Source organism: Cajanus cajan, chromosome 5 (genome assembly GCF_000230855.2).
Source record: "Cajanus cajan strain Asha chromosome 5, NIPB_CcT2T_4, whole genome shotgun sequence".
Taxonomy (NCBI): Eukaryota; Viridiplantae; Streptophyta; class Magnoliopsida; order Fabales; family Fabaceae; genus Cajanus; species Cajanus cajan.
The window spans coordinates 70,789,499-70,809,331 of record NC_138521.1 but is presented as its reverse complement, the minus strand read 5'-3'; the positions used below and the strand labels follow the sequence as shown (position 1 = coordinate 70,809,331).

The 19,833-nt window shown below is 31.0% G+C and overlaps 2 protein-coding genes across 2 annotated transcripts; both read right to left on the bottom strand.

Annotated features, from left to right (window-relative positions):
• Nucleotides 1-4,178: 4,178 nt before the first annotated feature.
• On the bottom strand, nt 4,179-11,198 carry LOC109810122 (nucleoside hydrolase 3). The gene is made up of 12 exons (XM_083075879.1): nt 10,875-11,198; nt 8,958-9,137; nt 8,753-8,863; nt 8,271-8,603; nt 7,182-7,358; nt 6,814-7,098; nt 6,597-6,719; nt 6,258-6,455; nt 5,757-6,010; nt 5,288-5,489; nt 4,779-5,084; nt 4,179-4,639 (listed from the first exon to the last, which is right to left on the bottom strand). The coding sequence occupies exons 1-12, from the start codon at nt 11,049-11,051 to the stop codon at nt 4,343-4,345; spliced, it is 2,643 nt and encodes an 880-aa protein (XP_082932005.1). The 5' UTR covers nt 11,052-11,198; the 3' UTR covers nt 4,179-4,342.
• A 7,284-nt stretch (nt 11,199-18,482) lies between these two features.
• LOC109808870 (Low-density receptor-like protein) lies at nt 18,483-19,267 on the bottom strand. Its single transcript, XM_020372035.3, has 2 exons — nt 19,030-19,267; nt 18,483-18,943 (listed from the first exon to the last, which is right to left on the bottom strand). Exons 1-2 carry the CDS (start codon nt 19,175-19,177, stop codon nt 18,819-18,821), a joined length of 273 nt encoding a protein of 90 aa, XP_020227624.1. The 5' UTR covers nt 19,178-19,267; the 3' UTR covers nt 18,483-18,818.
• Between the last annotated feature and the right edge of the window lie 566 nt (nt 19,268-19,833).

The window sequence follows — 19,833 nt, the reverse complement described above, 5'->3', positions numbered from 1 at the left end:
GCATAGCATAGCGTAGCATAGCATAATCTAGTCTAGTGTAGTGTAGTCATTCTAAACACGTTTCGTTACCCTTACGAATTGTAATTCTGTTACCATTTAATGAAAACTCTATTTCTTACTTGTACGATTTTATTTTTTCACTGAAAGTCTTCAATTCTGTCATGTCACGAACACGCATAAATTGAAACGTGAAATTGTGCTAGTTCGAGTAAAAAGGATCCATAAAACGAAATCCACCGTAAACAAATTGGCACGCCCGGTGGGACTCGTTTGGTGAACTTCATTGAACTAATTGAACTAGTTTTGTGTGTGCTTCTATTTTTATGAGACTTAGAAGTGGGACAACTATGTCTACATCCAGCAGAAGAGATGCGCTTAATGAAGAACAGGGTAATGGAGAAAATCGGAATACAAATCAAGAAAATGTGCCAAATGAAGCCAGGGGGGCAATGTCTCCACCTCCTGTAAATATTCCGAACTCCGCGGGATTTCTGAATGCGTCACAAGAAATGGTGAACGCTACCCGCGAACATCCATGGGGAATGCCTCCGAATTGGAGAAGTACCCAGCCCATAAGCGTAGAAATGCCAATACCATATTCTGGGCACAATCCTCAAATGCAAATATCATCATATGGGTATAATGCAGTCCCAAATGGAATGAGCTTTATCATGCACGATCCTCACCAGCATGTTGGCACAAGCCAAGAAGGGTCATTGGTTCGACAAAGTAATTATATACTCACGGGTATAAGCAATGAAGCCATGATAGCCCTTCGACAACAAATGGATCATAGTAACCACGATATGGTAAATTTGTTGTCTACACAAATGCACAACATACTCACACCCCTATACGAGCTGATGAGCAAAATAGGAGATAAAATTAATGATAATCGACTCTCGAGAGATACGAGTGTAAATCTGAACGGCCTCGAAAATCCAACCATCAATGAGATGAATATTCGAGAAATTAGAAATCGTATCAATCTCAATCAAGGGGGACCTCTGAGAAATGTCGAGGAAAATTTGAATCATATAGTCGAGAAGGTACTGAATAAGCACGGATTTGAAACGGGGCGAAATGAGCACCCTTACTTTGTATCTGCCTTTCCTGACTATATTACCCAATCTGAGCTACCCAGGGGGATGAAAGTCCCGAAATTCTCAAAATTCGCAGGAGAGTTAGGTGAATCCACCGTAAAACACATAGCCAGATATCTAGTCGAGTGTGGAGACCTAGTGGGTAATGAATATTTGAAAATGAAATATTTTCCAAGTTCACTAACCAAACATGTTTTTACGTGGTTTACGACTTTGCCATCTAATTCGATTATTACTTGGGCACAATTGGAAAGGAGTTTCCACGAAAAAAATTTTCGAGAGGAAATCAAGGTGAGCATAGTTGATTTGATGAATATGAAGAGGCAACGTCATGAGACATTGGACGAATATTTGAATAGATTTAGGAAACTAAAGTCTCGATGTTACACGAATATTCCTGAGCATGAGTTGGTAAAAATTGCTGCCACTGGGTTAGATTTTTCGATTCGAAAGAAACTTATAAATGAACAATTAAGAGATATGGCTCAATTAGCAGAGAAAGTGAGACGAATTGAACAAATGCGAGCACAGAAAGAAAGGTTGAGAAAATTGACAAGTTTGTTCGAAGAGAAAAAGTAGCATATTTAGACAATATGGACGTTAACGATGATAATTTCGAATCTCTAAATGAAGAAATGGAAGTGAACTTAGCCGAATTGCAACCTGGGCCAACCTATCAATGCCAATTATTAAAACCTGGGGAAAATGATATAGAGGCCGGATCAAACAGAAAATATAGTTTCGATATAACAAAAGTCGATAGAATATTCGATATTTCCCTGAAAGATAAGCAAATCATACTTCCAGAAAATCATAAAATTCCTCCTTTTGAACAAAAAAAAAATTGTATCACAACACAACATGTATGGTCATTGGACTAACAATTGTGTACATTTCAGGGATATGGTCGAGAAAGCGATTACTGATGGTCGTTTGGCTTTCGAGGAGAGGAAAATGAAAATTGATACTGATCCATTCGCTACACAAGCAGGATATGTGGAACCTCTCTCTATGGGGATCAATGTAATGTGCTTGAAATCGATATGGCTGACCTGGTTGCGCACGAAGAGGAAGTTGTCGAACTTATTACGGATGGAAAAAACTGGAAGAGCTCTTAGATGAGTTCGCGAAAGAGCAGGAACCTATGTATCCGAAAGAGAGGGACAGTTTGCTCGATTTTCTTTCGAGGAAGAAAGATGATGATCGGGAAAGTTATGCTTTACCCGAGATGTAGCGTTATGTTTGACAGATCAGCAACTAAGGCTTTCGAGGAGTCTGAAATTATAAAATTATAAAGCTGAGAAGGCTCGAGGAAAATCGAAAGTCAACAAAACATACCTCAGGACGTTCAAGAGAAGTTGATTCACGAATTTCGATAACATCCCGAGAAAATGGAGCAGCTGGTATGAAAATGAGAAATTCAGAATTAAAAGATGTCAGAGGCATTTAATTCTCGCGAAGAGTACAACGCTCTAGGGTCTTATCAGAGAAAGAGAGTTGAGGCGTTGAAAAACATTCTTTCTCAGTTACTTCGAAACAAATGTTTTCCAGGGGGGCATTTGTTGGTACCGGAAAATGAATTCGGAGGCACTCGAAATACAGAGGTGCTTTAAATCCTAGGTGATCGGAAAATGGCAAAGAAGTTTCTGAGGAAGGACACGAAGACACTTTTCGTGAAACTCTCGAAATCATTGTACCAGGAAGGACACGAAGACACTTTTCGAGAAACTCTCGAAATTATTGAACTAGGAAGGACGCTGCTCAAGAGAAAGGCTCACAGCCTCGCAACCTCTCAAAGTACAAGAAAAATCAGGAAACACTCGAGTAGTATATTTTTCGTTGGTTACTCGAAATCCCAAGAATCCGGACATACACGAACACACTTTGCAACCTCTCAGAATGAAGAACTTAAAGGAGACACGATTTAAGAGCGGTTGAAGTAAATCATGGGATAAGTGTCAAAGGCTGCAGAACGGTTTGGGGAAGTTAATGAGCAGTTCCAAGAGTTATCCAAAGACGTGCCCGGGAATAAGCCACGAGGTCGAGGTGGAAGTTTAGAACGGTTATGCACTTCCGGGGCACGTCAGAAACAGTTACCTTTCCCAAATCTTTGTCTATAAATTAAACGAGCCATGCTCGTAGCAGGGGGTCGAAAATCTAATTCCCACAATACCTCACATGCACTCCGCAGCCTGTGCATAAGGCATACTGTGCGTACGAGACAACTTTGGGTACGATTTCTCGACCACCTTTCTTTTTCCTTTTTTAGGAGTAGCATAGCATAGCGTAGCATAGCATAATCTAGTCTAGTGTAGTGTAGTCATTCTAAACACGTTTCGTTACCCTTACGAATTGTAATTCTGTTACCATTTAATGAAAACTCTATTTCTTACTTGTACGATTTTATTTTTTCGCTGAAAGTCTTCAATTCTGTCATGTCACGAACACGCATAAATTGAAACGTGAAATCGTGCTAGTTCGAGTAAAAAGGATCCATAAAACGAAATCCACCGTAAACAGTATGTGACATTATTATAAGATTGGATTGCCAAGGAAACTGAATGCAAAGAAAAGGATTAGAAATTGGGATGGTCATTAACGTTTTTTTTTTTTTTTTCCATTTATATTTACGTTTGATAGGGTGAAATATTCATCGATTTTTTCCATCGTTAATTTTTATCGGAAAATTTAGTTAATTGTATTAGTCGAATCTTATTTTACTATGTTTTTATAAGACTCGACTTTTATAAAAGAATCGAGTTGGTCATTGTTTATTTTAAACATGAATAGAATTCTCCTAAAAAAAATATGAATAGAATTATTTTAAGATATTAAAAAATATTTTCCATTCATAGATCAAAAATATTTTTTGGTAATTAAATTTGACTTTTATTTAAAAAAGTAAATGTTTTTATTAAAATTAAAAAAAATAGCGTAATAACTAAAATAGTTGTATACTGATAAATAAATGATTTTGTAAGATAACTGGTATAATATTAAGGAAAAAATATAATTGATATAAAATTATAAACTTACACTGCTTCAAATAGTGCATAGATAAATGGTATAAATTAATAAAATAAAATTGTTTAATAAATACTTTTATTTTGGTAAATAATCTTATTATTTGATTAAATAACTTGTAAGTTAACAATTGGCATATGTGAATAGCTTGAACTTAAGACATTGTGATGCACTATCACCCTTTGATATGATCAAGATGGCTTCAGAGGTAGTGTCTAGTTTTCGTTGTGATGATAACTCCATTTTCTCTGTTGGTCCTTAAAGCTTCCAATCTTAGCTGATTGCTCCTCATAGCCAAGCTTTTTTGCAAACAAACTATGATATGCCTTCCCATCCACACTGCTTAAAATTCTCACTAATTTTCCACCTTTCTCATCCACCACAATTCTTCCATCACTCCATTCATCACCATCAGCCAACACTTTAACTTCCTTCACCTTAAACTTTGGATCAAGACCTGAACGCCTATCACCCAACACAACTGCACCAAGAATTTCCCCCAAGAATGTGTCCTACAAACACAAAAGAGACATCATGTTAAAGTTGGTTATTCTCCTTTTTATGCCACAAGCAATAATGAAGTTTTTGCATAACTAGTGAAGTTATAATGTGAAAGAGGACTAAGCTAGAAAAAATAAAATAAAATTATACCATATGCTGATATCTGTAATGGGTTCGCTTTAAACGGTATAGAGTTGACAATAGACGCTCGGAAAACACAGCCTCGGGTGTTCTTGGTGTCCTTCGCAACTCGCCTATGATGCTTGGAAACGAACTTACTCTGCGCTGTGTACTCAGTGGAATGAGTGTCATGCTAACTTTTGATTCAAACACTGTCTTGGCTGCTAAAGGATCAAGGAACATGTTGAATTCTGCATATTGGTTGGAAGGAACTGAAAAGATGTTTCCCTTGTCATTTGCATTGATGCTTATGTGTCCCCCGACTACATAGATCTCCTGCAACGTTTTGGAATTTTTATTCCATGCTATCAGTACAATAAGTGTTTCCATTTGGCTAATTTTACCAAAATGACCAGAATTATTATTTTTTTTCTGGGGTTAGTGACTCTCTATTCCACTTTCATAGCAGCTGATTTTTTTGTTGAAATATATAACTATTTCAAATAGATGATAACAAATTTATATATACTATGACTCACCTCAATTCTAGAGCTCATGTTTTTCATTGATACAACCTTTGCCAGATTAGTCAAGGGTCCATTGGTTAATACTGTAATCTTAGACTTGGGTTTAGTTGTTTTCAATATAGACTCCCAAACTTCCATGGCTAGTGGCTGTCTTAGTTCAGGGTGATCCGTATCCCGAGGAGCCCCAAACTTCACAGAATTCTCTGCTGTATACCTGAAATGGTTCTTAATGTGTTGGTCAATTGCTAGTAACAAACACTGGAGTACTTCATAAAACATAAGTAACAATTATTAGTGATAAAGCTATAGGAGTGAGTTCACAATGGCGTGGTCCATTTTAGATTTATCTTGCAATATCAATTTCATTACGAGATAGTCTGTCTAATTCATGTCTGCATGACATATATATTCCATTATACTATCTTCTGATGCATTGTAATGCTTGTGAGCAATTTAAATCCATAAAAGTAATTGAAAGCACCTTCTTGGGCTGCGTGGTAGATCACGAGCAAGACCATAAAGAGTGTCAGAGTCGAGTAACCCCCCACTTCCATGAGGAATGGCCTTAACATACTTGCATTCTCCAACAGCTGAGAATATTGGATCTGACTGATTCGTTGCAAAAACATCTCCTAGACCAACTGGGATATCGTCACGACCCATCATGTGAAGTATGTCATAGATGATATCTATTGTTGCTGAACTAGCCCATCCAGTAGGGCTGACAATGATTGCCTGAATCCAAAGATGTTTCTGTGAGTGCAATCGGTATATTTTTCATCATAACAGAACTTGGATTTTCAAGTGTAAGGTAGAAAGTAACGTAAGTCCCCAACTTAACAGTAGAAAAATTCCTGTTTGAGCTAAAATCATAAAAAGAAATCATTTGCGCAACTTTTCCTATCTTAGTGTCAATATTTGGTTTAATGTAGAACAATTAAATTTAAAGAAATAATAAAAAAAAATGAAAAAAATCAAATACCTTAAGGTCGATTACTTGAACCGGCACTTTTAGGAGGTAAAATAGAGCTAGAAAATCGCCTGCACTCATGTCCATGTCAAACACAACAGGTTTCCCCAGTGTTTTATTTTGAAAATTTGGCTTGTAAGTTACTTCTCTGTAGTTAGGAAACTGTGTGGTGAAGTTGAACCTCCCAGCATTTTGTGGACGCTTTAGAACCTTTTACCCAACAAAAAAAAAGATTCATAAACATTTAGTAATTGTTTTTTTGTCCGAGTCGATTTATCATGTAATTGCTCTTTTTTCTCGCGTGCCATATCTTGAATAAGTTTGAATAATATACTGAAAAGGTAAACATACATTCAAGAAGCTTTTGAAAAATTCTCTGTCAAGTGAGCTTCCAACATCCTTGTTAGGCTTTGCTTTTGTGGCAACGAGTACCCTCACTGAGTCTGGACCACTTACCTCTGCTGTGTACCCATCCTATAGAAAATGTTACAGCATAACACGTTAAGGTACGAGTGAATGTGTAGCTAACAAATTAAAGTTGCTATATAAAAGGGAGAGTAACAGTTACCTGACATTTCCCTTTCCCATTCTTCACAAAGCAAAGTGGATCTCTAAGTCCATGTTGAATATGACCACTATGCACCCCACCTTTTTCTAGATTGAATTTAGGAACTTTTCGGTCGTCAAAGAAAGGGTTAGAGCCATCAGATACGCCATAAGGTTTGTTTGAAGTAATTACAGTTATGTTCATATACTCCATTTCAGCAAATTCATTTTCTCTTTCAAAGTTATTGGGTTTACTCATGGTTGAGACCGCTATACCAGCTGCGAGAGAGTCCCACATAAAATAACTCTGCTAGCAACGAGTTGTTATGAATATCAGTTACTTTGTGATTCATCAAACAAATGGATGTTAAATTGTTACAAAGAAATTACCGAATAGAATTCGTTGTCAAACCAAGTATCACGAGCTATTTTCAAGGATTTGAAACAGTACTGTGCCTCGTATGTGTCTTGACTCTTTTCAAATACATCAAAGAATTCTTCGTTGATGGGGATTGTGTTTGTTGCATCAAGAGGAACAAGGGTGACAGGAATTCCAGAATGAATCACCTAAAAACCAGGACATACTTTTTTTTATGTCATGAACACACTTTTCTTGATGCAGTATTTGAATATAGGCTTAAATTTTTTAATCATTAAATTTAAGATAAATTTATTTTTACTTCCTCAAATTTAAAATTATTATTTTTAGTTTATATAATTTCAAAAAATTATATTTTAATTTTTATATTTAAATTTTGTTACAAATTTATTAAACATTATCGTATAAAATCTATTCATTGATATTCATGTTAGTGAATAACCGTCTTAATTTGTTACTTTTATATATGTTATTGATAACTTGAAGAAGTAAAACATAATTTTTCAAAATTATAAAAATTAAAAATAATAATTTTAAATTTGAAGGATCAAAAATAAATTTATCTTAAATTTGAGAGATTAAAAATATATGTAAGTCTTGAATATATTTAAAAATAAATAATCATAAAATTTAATAGCTATCCACCGTGAATGTAAATGTAAAATCTTCTATATTATCAATCTATTAAATAATTTTTGCATAGCATACTTTCTCATAAACCTTCTATAATATTTTTTTCCAAATGCTACTTTTTCAAATTTTTAAAAAACGTTGAAATAATTTTTGAGTTTTTATTTATTAAATCAAATATTTAATTATTGTAGTTTTTTAAATCATGTTTTAAATTACAGCAACACCAAAAAAAAATTCCTTAAAAATACACAAATAAACCGGCCTATCCATAAAACCATTTTTCTTTTTATCGCAATGTACTTAAATCTGAACCTTAAAGAAGAGTATCAAGTTGATTGCAGTTGATATCAAGGGAAAGTAAACAATATTGTTATGAAACTAAAGGTGTATTTTATTAGTTATGGAGTAACAGTATATAGAACAACAACGGTAAGGATTTACAATATATTAAATTTAAAATGTCTGACCTGGTATGCTGCAAAGGGGTCTGAAAATATATTGAACTCTGCATAAGGGTTTGTATTATAATCTGTGAACATATTGCCACGGTCACCACACTGGCGAGGCACACAAGATGTAGCATTTTTGGGGCAACAACCTGTTGGATTGCTTGACCTTACACCACCACCCATTATATAAATATGCTCCACATTTTTCTTTAGGTGTGGGTTGTTCATTAGGAAAATTGCAATGTTCGTGTGTGCTCCAATCACAAGCAGAGTTATAGGGCCCTCAGATATTTTTTCAATCAACACTTCCTGAGAAGTTGCTTGTTGCAGTGGAGTGTATTTCCTACTTCCCTAATTTCATGATACTTTAAATCAAATGTTGAATAAATATAATAAAAAAACATAATAACATAAATTAATTATCGAGAAAATAAATAAGTATTTTATGAATAATATAATTATTAAAAAATATTAATATTAATAGTGTATTATGTTTGTACCTGCGGTAGGAAAGCTTTCCTGATACCATAGTTGGCATCGATGTCTAAGCGCCCTCCAAGGCCCACAGGAATGGCCCTCCTGTATCTGCAACCTCCCACTGTTGTCATTCCCTGATACGATGATGAATTACCATTTCATTATCAAGCAAGACAAAAATATTTTTTTGTGTACTTTAAGGTTTAGAAATTAGAAGACGACAAGAACCTGTTCTATAATTGGAAGATATCCACCGACATTAGGGAGAATGGTACCATTTGCTAGTATTCCACCCTCACCTCCAACTCCAACAGCAACATCATCTCGTCCCATCATGTAAAGTAGATCATAAACTTGATTAACAGCATGCCCAGCACTCGTCCAAGTATTTGCATTGATCGTGATGCCCTAAAAATATTCCCACCACATCCACATTAAAAATATCCGATCAATAATTTCTTCTAGTAAGGTTATAAACAAAGCATTTAATTGAAAATGCCGGGAGAAACAAACTTCCGATCAAAATATGCAAACTCACCTGTCATAAAATTATGGATACTTTTCTAATGATATAGACTAAAAAAATCTCATAACTTTTTAACAAGTATCGTACTTTTTAATTAATTTTTTGGAGCACAAATATAAATATGTATATTTTAGCACAAACCTTTTTTTTTCAATCTCTTTTTATCTTTCTTTGTTGGAGTAATTTTCTATTTTACTCACCTGTATCTATCATTACAAAATTTACATTATATGTTACAAAATCACTGAAAATAAGTTTTAATTGATTTTTTGACAAATATATGTTGAACTTAATTAATATATAGTTTTCAAAATTTATAATTATATATATCTTTTATTGTTAGCTCTAACATGAACTTTTGGTTTTAAAAGATTCATTTATTTAATTTATCAGATTAATAACAATAAATTTATCCTGTTTTTCTAATTACTCTTATACACTAATCTTCTTATCATAATTAATATTCATTTCTCCTATAATTATTGTAACTTAATTTATCATTGACTCTCATTGTTTTATGAAGAGATAGAATTAGAGTCCATGTACAAATTAAGAGAATATATTTTAATGAGAGATATTTTACTTTAAAAATAATTAACACTTGAAATAATATAGATTGGATCTTATATAGAAAAATAAATAATTATTTTAAGTTGGATGTCATAATATAAATTGAAAAATATGTAGTATTTTAAAGGTAAATAATGGACTCAATTGCAAAATGATGTTTCAAAACAAAATTAAAATTAATATAGAAAATATTTAATGGTCATAAAAGATTTTACAAAAAGAATTAATATAGAAAAAAAAATTAATGATCATACGCTATGAGTGATAATACATCAACGCTAATAGATAGTTATTTATCATTTTAGATCGATTCATATAATTAAAATTTTAAAATAAAAAAAAAAGTAAAAGAAAAACACTTTTAATTTAAATTATTTTAAAAAAGAAGAAGAAGAAGAAAGAACCAGAAGAGTATAAATTAAGAATGTTGCGATCATAAATTAATTTAAAAGATTAATTTGAGAATAAATAAAAATAAATTTTGAACGGAAACTCAAAATAAATATAAAGGGTTGAAATAATTTAAGAAAAATATAAACAACCTTTTTTAAGATGACTAATAAGATTTGGCTTTGAATTTGAATTTAAGAACTTGTGGGGGAAAAAAAAATAAACATCTTATAATTGCGAAAACAAAGTATAAGACTTCACTTAGAATAAATAAACTGAGAACGATGCAATCGTAAATTAAGTAAAAAAAAAAAGTTAATTTGAGAATAAATAAAAACTATTAAAATATTTAAAAGCAATATAAACAACTGTTGTTTACCCCAAAGAAAAAAGGTATAAGAATTTATATAAAATAAAGTGAAAATTGATTTAAGTCAAAATTCAAAATTTGTTGGTGAGAACTGAGAACTGAGAACTGAGAAGTGGGGTAGGTGTTGACATGGAAACAAATGCTCATATCTTTTACTAGTATTTGTTTAAAAAGAAAAGAAAAAATAATTTTGGTAGCTAGTATTTAGGTTTGAACTTTGAAGTGATTAATGGTTTTAAAAATGAAGAGGTGAGGGTGAAAATGAAAATGGTGGATCTGCATTTGTTACCTCCAATTTGAATTGTGATGTGTTGAGCTTCAAGAGATAGAGAAGAGCAAAGAAATCGTCGGTGTCAACATCTGTATCCACCAGAATCCGATGAGCCCTACCCTCCACAGAACCTCCCACATTGGCCGCTATTAGTGCTATAGCCACACAACACCACCACCTTCTCGCTTCCCACATTCTTCGTTGTTCGAATCCAATATCCTAATTAAACGGATCTCCCTCTCTCTTCTATATATATGAAGAAAATCGATTACCAAACAGATATGAATAGAGGAATACAAAATACCTTCACGTGCTGGTGCTTGGCATTTCAATTTTGACCAGAGAGTGAAACTGACGTGTAACCTTTGACTTTGCTCCCATCCACAGGGAAAAGGAACACATTTCCATCTACATGCATTATATATGTATTTCACCTTACATATAACGTTAGTATTAAGATTTTTTTTTTTTAAATAGTAATATTTTTTAATAAAGTATTTTACAACTTTTATAAAATATTAACTTTTTTTTCTTCTGACTTTATTAATATTGCGAGAATACATGTGTTCTTTTTTATTGAATAATAATAAATGAATTTAATAAATAATATTTTTTAATCTTTTAACTTTTTTAATTATTTATCAATCTTATTGATACTAATTTATAATTTATGATATAAAATAATATTTTTATCTCACATAAATATTTAAAAATAAATATATATATATATATATATATATATATATATAATTAATACACTATTATTTGTTTTATAAAATTAACTAAAATGATTGCTATGATTTTATTATAATTGTCTTATAATAAAAGAACATTTGAGTTAGTTATTTAATAATTAGTTCAAAATTAGATAGCTATATATATTTATAACTACAAACCTCTCACTTAATACTTTTCGTGTATATATAGGAGCCATAATTAAAAATTTTGGTTTTCTTTAATTAATGATTTTGAAATTACTTGTTTCCATTCCTAATTCCTGAATTTGTCTCTCTTTTTGTCTTCTTTACCTTAAAGGCCGCCACACTAATAAATTAAAAAATACAAGGTGGCTTTGAAAAACATGCGGTCCTCGTGGTCAGTAGTATTAGTATATGCTAACCTAGCTAAGCAATTCGCATGCTTAATTCCCTTTTTTTAATCAGTGTTACTTTAATGAGGGAATATAATCTTTTTATATAAGGATGGAAAAAATACTTATGTACGTACATATCCATGGGAGAAATTCGTAATAGATTTAATTTGGATAATTAAATAGACGATTTAAACGTTTTTTTTATCCATTTATTAATGAAATATGATTGATGGTACATAATTGAAAGGGAATACTCGATTAAAAGTGTTTAACCAAATTCTTTGATAGAAATTAAGCGTACACAATATCCATAAATATTTCATGTTATAACATGGTTATAAAAAAATAATATATCAAATTTATCATATTTTATTGTATGTATTAAATATTGATACTTTCTAAGATTAATTTATGCTTGTAATACATGATTTTTATTGATCAAATATTATTTTAATATATATGATAATTAATTTTGAGAGTATAAAAAGTCAACCTCTTGTATGTGAGAACAAATATTATAACCATCATATCAGCATGTTTGATTTAAATCAAATTCTTTTATTACTGTGATATTAGTAAGAATATCCTCTGATTTTGTCAAAAATTAGTTTCAATCATGATGTTGATTATGTTAAGGATTAAATCATAATTTAAATACACGTTGAAACATTATTTTTTTATATCATAATTATATATAAAATATATCACATAAATATTTATAATTTAAAGAAAGAATTGTATATCTATTGTTGATTGATTTAGTGCATTTCTATATATAAAAAATATAGTTTGTTAATAAATAATCCTATAGAAATAATAGTTTATTAAAATAAAAAAATGATATTACCTTTATTTCTATAAATAAGACTCAATTACCTAATTCACCCAAGTTAAGAAAAGTAATTAATTTAGTCAATAACAATAAATTTGTTCTATTTATATATATTTTCCTAAAACTGGCACTATACTACTTTTCTTCCTTAATTAATACTCATATATCTTCTAACCAATTAGAATAGTACATGCCCAATAATATTTCTCTCTCCTAATTAATACTCAAATTTCTCCAAAATAATAAGAGTGTGTTATTTAAAGAATTTATAATTAATGTATTTTACCAAATTAAATGAACACTACATTTTAATTAGGAATATTTTTATTTAAAAATAATTAATATATGAGATAATATAAATTGAGCCTTATATTAAAAAACAAACAATTGTTTTAAGGTGGATCTTATAGATAGAAACAAATGTAGTAATTCGTTTATTTGGTTAATTAAGTTATGTTTAAATAACTTCAACTCTTGTATGGTAAACATGAACGGTTATCTTTCACAATATAATACCATGCATTTTTGTTAATTATTGTTGATTTTGTCAATAATTATGGTGTGGTGATTTCAATGTAAAATGTTAAAAAAAAAAAACCTTGAGAATTAAGAAATTTTTGTGAGTTTTAAACATTTAGGAGTTTCTTTGAGTAAAGATTCAATTTGAGCACGAGAAAAAGATATATATAGTTTCTTTTAAGGTTTGAGTTTCATAAATTCATTTCTTAAAGAACCTCGGAGAGATAGTAGAAAGAGGAATTCTAGAATTATAAACCCTTCTTCCTTCTTTCTAGCCTTCTCAATGTAACACCTCGTTTTTACAAAAATATAATATAGGTATTTTATTTATAATTTTAATATTTTATTTTATTTGATAAGGGCCAATTAGTATTTATTTTAGTATTATTTACTATATTTGTGATGATTAAATATTTTTGAAATTAGTAGTTATTCGTAATTATTTTTATATGAATATTTTATTAATATGAAAGGTTATGTATTTAATTATTTATAATAACGGAGACCGTAGTGGTAATTATCCGTTGTTATTATTATTATTATTATTATTATTATTATTATTATTATTATTATTATTATTATTTATTTTCATGCTTCTCGTTTTTTTGTCTGGTATTTTTCTACACTCTATACTCTGAAGGCTCAAGAAAACCAAGAAAAGGAGATTATCAAAAAATTATAAATAGTTATTGACATTTTTTTACCTGTTACTGCACAGTTATGCATCTCAGATTATTCTGGTCAGATGACATTTTTTATGAATGAAAAAAATTAGGTCCCAGTTGACTGTCAAAGGCAGTCTGATCAGGAGGTGTTGATATATGTTTTGATTAAAATTTGTTTGTTTATGCTTGTATGACCTTTTAATTTATATTCACTGTTGCAGATAATATTTTGATTACAAACTATTCCATTTTCCCAGCGTTAAGAATGAGCATCTGTTATGTGACATAACTCTTTGGCGACTTAGTGTGCTTCAAAGATTATGGTTTTTGCATATTATGACCGTTAGATACTTTAATGGTTGTTTTAAAATTTATGGAAAAAAAATGGCATAAGGTTTAGGTGTTTAGCACACAAGTTCTTCCGTACATTATTTGTATTTATTACATGGCTTTTACAGCTTTGGCAAAACATTATTATGTTGATACGATTTGGGTCACTATCAGGTATTGCTAAATTGACAGTTTGGATCAACTTGATGCCCAACATGTTATTTGGGCTCCATGAAAAATACCACTGACCATAGGTGTGTTATTACTCACTGTGTATGTTCAAAATAAATTGTGTGCTATTGTTGTTATTGGAGACTAGGTTAGCCATTTCTACTATCTCCAATAAAAGTAAAAATGATTAGTTAAAAACTTGTTAGGTTATCGATAAAATAGGGCAATCAGTAAAACTAAAGAGTTCATTTTATGGTATTCTTAACAATTGTAAAACCCTAAAGCTATGACTTTTCTAAGGAAAGAATGGTAAGTTTTGCTTATGAAGAAGCTAGATGGGAAAGCATATGGAAAAATTGAGGTTTATAAGTTGATTTTAGTTTATTTGAGAAGTTTGATTCCTTTTACCCTATTGATGATTGATTTTTCCCCCTTTCACTCAATAGACTGCCTGAAGCTGATTCCTTTATGCACTTTCTGCATAGGCTCAATTTGGAATTGGCCTCCATCTATAAAGGACTTAATTGTATATTTGTATGACTTCACACAGTTCTGTTAGTGTTTAAGCATAGGGATAGTGAGAAACCTGAAGACACCTTTAATTTGTTTTGGGTTAGGCACAACATCTGGCAAGGAGTTATAGAGGTATTTACAATTGACTATCAATGATGGACCATCATCAGTCATCAATTTCGACCTATATAATCCTTTTCTTTTGGACTTAATTGGACGATTGGTATACAAGTTAAATATGTTTACGTTTTTTTCAAATAGATCCAAAAGTATGGAAAACTGCATCCAGGTCCTCATCTATCAATGTTTGTGTACATGAGTGAAGTACATATAATACATGTTTTTGTTTAACGACTTGATATCAGGTATTTGGGTTGGTATATTTGGTCATATGACAAAGTTTTTCATTTTAGCTCAGGGTCAGGGTTGTACATGTGCCTGGAAGTTACTAAAGAGCATAAGTGAGCTTTGCTTTTGTGCTTATCCTTCTTGTTTGTTATTATGTGAGCTAGTGCAGTTGTATTGTATTAGTATATTATATTATGTGTCTGATGCAAAGGAAGTGGCCATGGAAGCACCAGAGAGAGGGAGGGTACCAAGGTGGCCAACAAACATCAAAGAGATGGTTTGAAGAATGAATTGTAGAATTCCTAACTAAGAGAGGCACTGCTAACCACAGCTGCCTCTTTACTTCTTTCATCACTTCCTGTTTCCCAATTCCCATATTTTCTTCTATCTGTTTCCCAATTCCCACTTCTTTCATCATTATTCATTATTGTAAGGTGAATATATAGAAATCCCTTAAATAAGAATCAAATAAGCATGACCTTGAATATAGGAATTTAGTTTTAGTTTGTTGCTAAGTCTTCCAATCAGATGGGACTTTCAAGCAAGGCCTGCGTGGGCCGGTCTTGGTTCCGCGTATTGCGCTAGACGACTCTGCCTTGTTTCAGATGCCGATTTTTCATGAATCTTTGGTCAGTTTCAGGAATTAGTTTTATATTTATATTTAAATCATTTTATAAATAAATAATTTTCTTCAAGGCTTTTAATTTATTATTTGTATTCAATATAATTTAATAAAACTAACAAGTGATTTCTGAATGATGCTGAATTTAATTTCTTTAAGTAATAAGATCATAATCTTTGATAATACCTATTTAAAACTCATGTAGAATAAATTCTAATATATGGATAATGTAATTTACTATAGTGAACTAAAACTTAATTTTTCTTTTGATAGCCAGTTAAAACATAAAATTATAACTTTTATAAAAGTTAATTTTAATTAAGAAATATACATAATATTATGTCATTTTCAGTACATCTTCAAAACCAAACTGGTTTTTTTTTTTTTTTTACTTGTAATAATACAGCTTAGTATTAAAGAATTAATAATAATTAACACATTATGTTCGACCAGATAAGGTAGTTTTGGTAAATTGAATTTGTTTAAGAAAACCATTATTTTCATTTTTTTTTATCCTTAAAAGTTGAATACAAACTACACTTGTACATCATATTCAATTAATTGAACTAGACTTCTTGATACACCATTATTCTCATGTGAAAACATAACATGAAATATCCATTTTAAAGAAAAGAATAAATATATCTTCTATAATTGATGTAATTAATAATACTCTATTTATTTTAAAAATACATATCTATCGGTTGCTAAATTGACTTCTATTTCAAAATTATTTTCATGTGTTATTATTATTATTACCACTACTACTATTACTATTATTATTATTATTATTTCATTTTGTTAAATTCAAAATTATATAATTTAATATTTTCAATTTAATTTTACAGTGCGATATACAGTAATATATATATATATATATATATATATATATATATAAGTGTATGTTAAAAATGTCAATTTTATATAAGAATGTTCAATCTCAACTCTTACATTAAAATAAATGCTTTATATTAAAAAAAAAAAACTATAAATAAAACCACCCTGTATAGTCACCATTAAAAAGAATCCCAAATTTCAGGTATAATCAATAAAAAAAATCAATAGATATTAAGAAAATTGTATTAGTCTTGAAAATCTTTGAAATTCTTACAAGCATTTTAATATTAATGATTTTGATTTAGTTTTATAATAAACATATTGGGAAAAAAAAAGGCAAAAAAAAAAAATAGAAGCCGTTTATTACTCTCTAATTCGTGCTTGGATACATTATACATCCCTTATTTTTCTTTAATATGGAATTAACTGACACATTCAAGCTCTCTCCTCCATCCACATCTCGTCTCGACCAACACACCATCCAAATTCAAATTATAATGCACTGGCGAATGGCACAGCAATAGAGCAAATGGATCCTCTATTTTATGTTAAAATTTGAAGAAAAAAAAATTGCCTGGCCAAAAAGCCCCATGGGCCACATACTCATGGATTCACCATATTCTTATTAGAAGTATATCTATGATATATCCTCCATGAATTCCCACCGACAAGAGAGTTAGTTTGTGGGGGATAATAAGTTTATTCAATAAATCCTGTAAAGCAATCTGCACTCGATTATTATCATTGTCAGCATCTTTCATATGAATCCTTTTTTTCCCCTCCCAGCTTTACCAATTACGTAGAAAATTGGCTTGTGGTGACACTCCTTAGCCATATGACACTCTATCTACCATGCAAGAGTGCTAACCGAAGGCCAAACAAGATCAAAAAATTTGATTGGGGGCATGCCATCAGATCCAAAACCAAGACTGTGTTCAAGATTACTAAACAGATTCCATAGCCAATTTTTATTTTTATTATTTTATATAATTATGTTATTGTTACGATACATTCACCGATATTGTTAATGACTAATTTGTGCCAAAAAATCTGACTAACTACTTTAATAGGATCTTTCCTCTTAACCATCATTTTTTTCATCGCCGTTTTGTCACCACAGGCAGAATACAAAAACACAGTAATGCAGTATGACAGATCTTGGTTCTCGGTTAACAACCCAAAACTATAATATTCACACTTAATAGATCCTCCCTACAAACTGCTTAAGGAATAAGTCTCTTATTCTTCCTGGTACATACCTCTCCATACTTAAGGAACGGAACCTGTACTTAGTATGGAAGTTTCGGGGATCTGAAGCAGAAGATACCCAAAAAATTCAAAGAAGTTTCCAAAGATATATATTCTAACGCATAAACTGAAGGGAACAACTGTTCTATGACTTGGATATATTGCCTATTCCCCTCTTACACGAAATCCCATGAACCAAATCTGGTAATGTTCATTGAACTCTGAGTCTCAATCTAATAATGTTCATAGTATTCCCAGTAATCTGGAGTTATTCACTCGGCCACACTAACTCCAAGAACTTGCAATGCAACAGTTCGATTCCACCAACTTAAAATTCGATTAACAGTCTTGTCATACCTAGAGTGCATAACATACATGAAATGAAGCTAAAAAATCAATGCTAATGTGAGTGAATAACTGATACCAATTTGGTGAACAATTCACAGCCTTAGAGAATATGAAAGGATTTACTTTTTCATTGATTCATTACCAAATCCAAATTATCCACCCAGCTTACTCAGCGCACAGAATCAAACCTTTTTTCCCCTTCAAGAAGGATAAATTAATACATAAATATAACAACACAGCCACATCATTACCCTTCCCATTTCCCACAAATTAACAATAAACGAGAGAACCCTAAAATATAGAATATGATGGTGATTATGTAATTGAATAAGATTGGATTGGTCTACCTCATTATTGTATTTGTTCCTATACGACAAAAACCACATAACCAAATCAGAGAATGGTGAAAAGAAAGAAGATGTAAGGCGACACGTATCTAACCAAAAAGTGTAAGAGGCTTATGAAGAAGCAGCTTTCGGGTGTTAGAACGAACCCCTGAGTCGGATTCGTCGTGATACCAACCCACCGATTTCTGAGCTTCCATGACGATTTGGGAAAGACCTATGCAGTGAGGAAAAGGGTAATTGAAAAATGGGAAATTGAAATTGGAATTGAAATAGAAATAGAAATAGAAGAAGAAAATAAACCTTGTCTGACAGTTTGCTTGTTGTTGCGGATGTCGTGGACGGTGGCGGAGATTTTCCAATACAAAGGGCGACCAATGTAGAAGAGAAGAAGAAGCAGAAGCACCACCATCGCAATGCGGAATACAAACCTTGATGTCGGTGAACCCATTTTCTCTCTCTCTCTCTCTCTCTCTCTCTCTCTCTCTCTTTATCAACCAAACAACAACAACAACAAATCAAACATAATTTCTTATATCAATTTCTTATGTATTCAATTCGCCAAATTACCGTGTTCGTTATTCAATTTATTCAATTCACTTCCTCTATTATTAAACATAATTTCTTCTCTTAATTTTCTAAAATATATAATATCACCCTTTTTATCCAGTTGAGATTAACCGCATTAGCATGTGAAACGATGAAAAAAATGACAAATATTACTATCGGTAAAAAAAAAATTAATCTTATTAGTCTTAATCGGATAAAAATAATTACATTACATTATATTAAAAAATTAAATGAAGTTGAATCTTGTAATAATAGAGAAATCAAATAAAATGAATTAAGTAAATCGAATACTTAACCTATTCAATTTTAATATTTGGCAAGTGTGAGTGACATTTATATAATACATTTTTTTACAATAAAATACTTTTTTTACTCTTATAAAATACGAATGTTTGGGTCTAGTCTCTTAATTTTGCTTTTTTTTTTTTCGTTTTCTCGTCCCTATAATTTGTAATATGTCACATTTAATTCAAGATACTAACTCCATTAACTTTGCATTAATGTTACTCATAAAAATATTTTTGATAATATGACATT

Coding starts and splice junctions, on each gene's coding strand:
- LOC109810122 (XM_083075879.1), bottom strand. CDS start 11,051: ATGTGGGAAGCGAGAAGGTGGTGGTGTTGTGTGGCTATAGCACTAATA. Junction 9,138..10,874: donor CATCACAATTCAAATTGGAG/GTAACAAATGCA, acceptor GAATATTTTTAG/GGCATCACGATCAATGCAAA. Junction 6,720..6,813: donor ATGGGAAAGGGAAATGTCAG/GTAACTGTTACT, acceptor CATTTTCTATAG/GATGGGTACACAGCAGAGGT.
- LOC109808870 (XM_020372035.3), bottom strand. CDS start 19,177: ATGGGTTCACCGACATCAAGGTTTGTATTCCGCATTGCGATGGTGGTG. Junction 18,944..19,029: donor CAAGCAAACTGTCAGACAAG/GTTTATTTTCTT, acceptor CTCACTGCATAG/GTCTTTCCCAAATCGTCATG.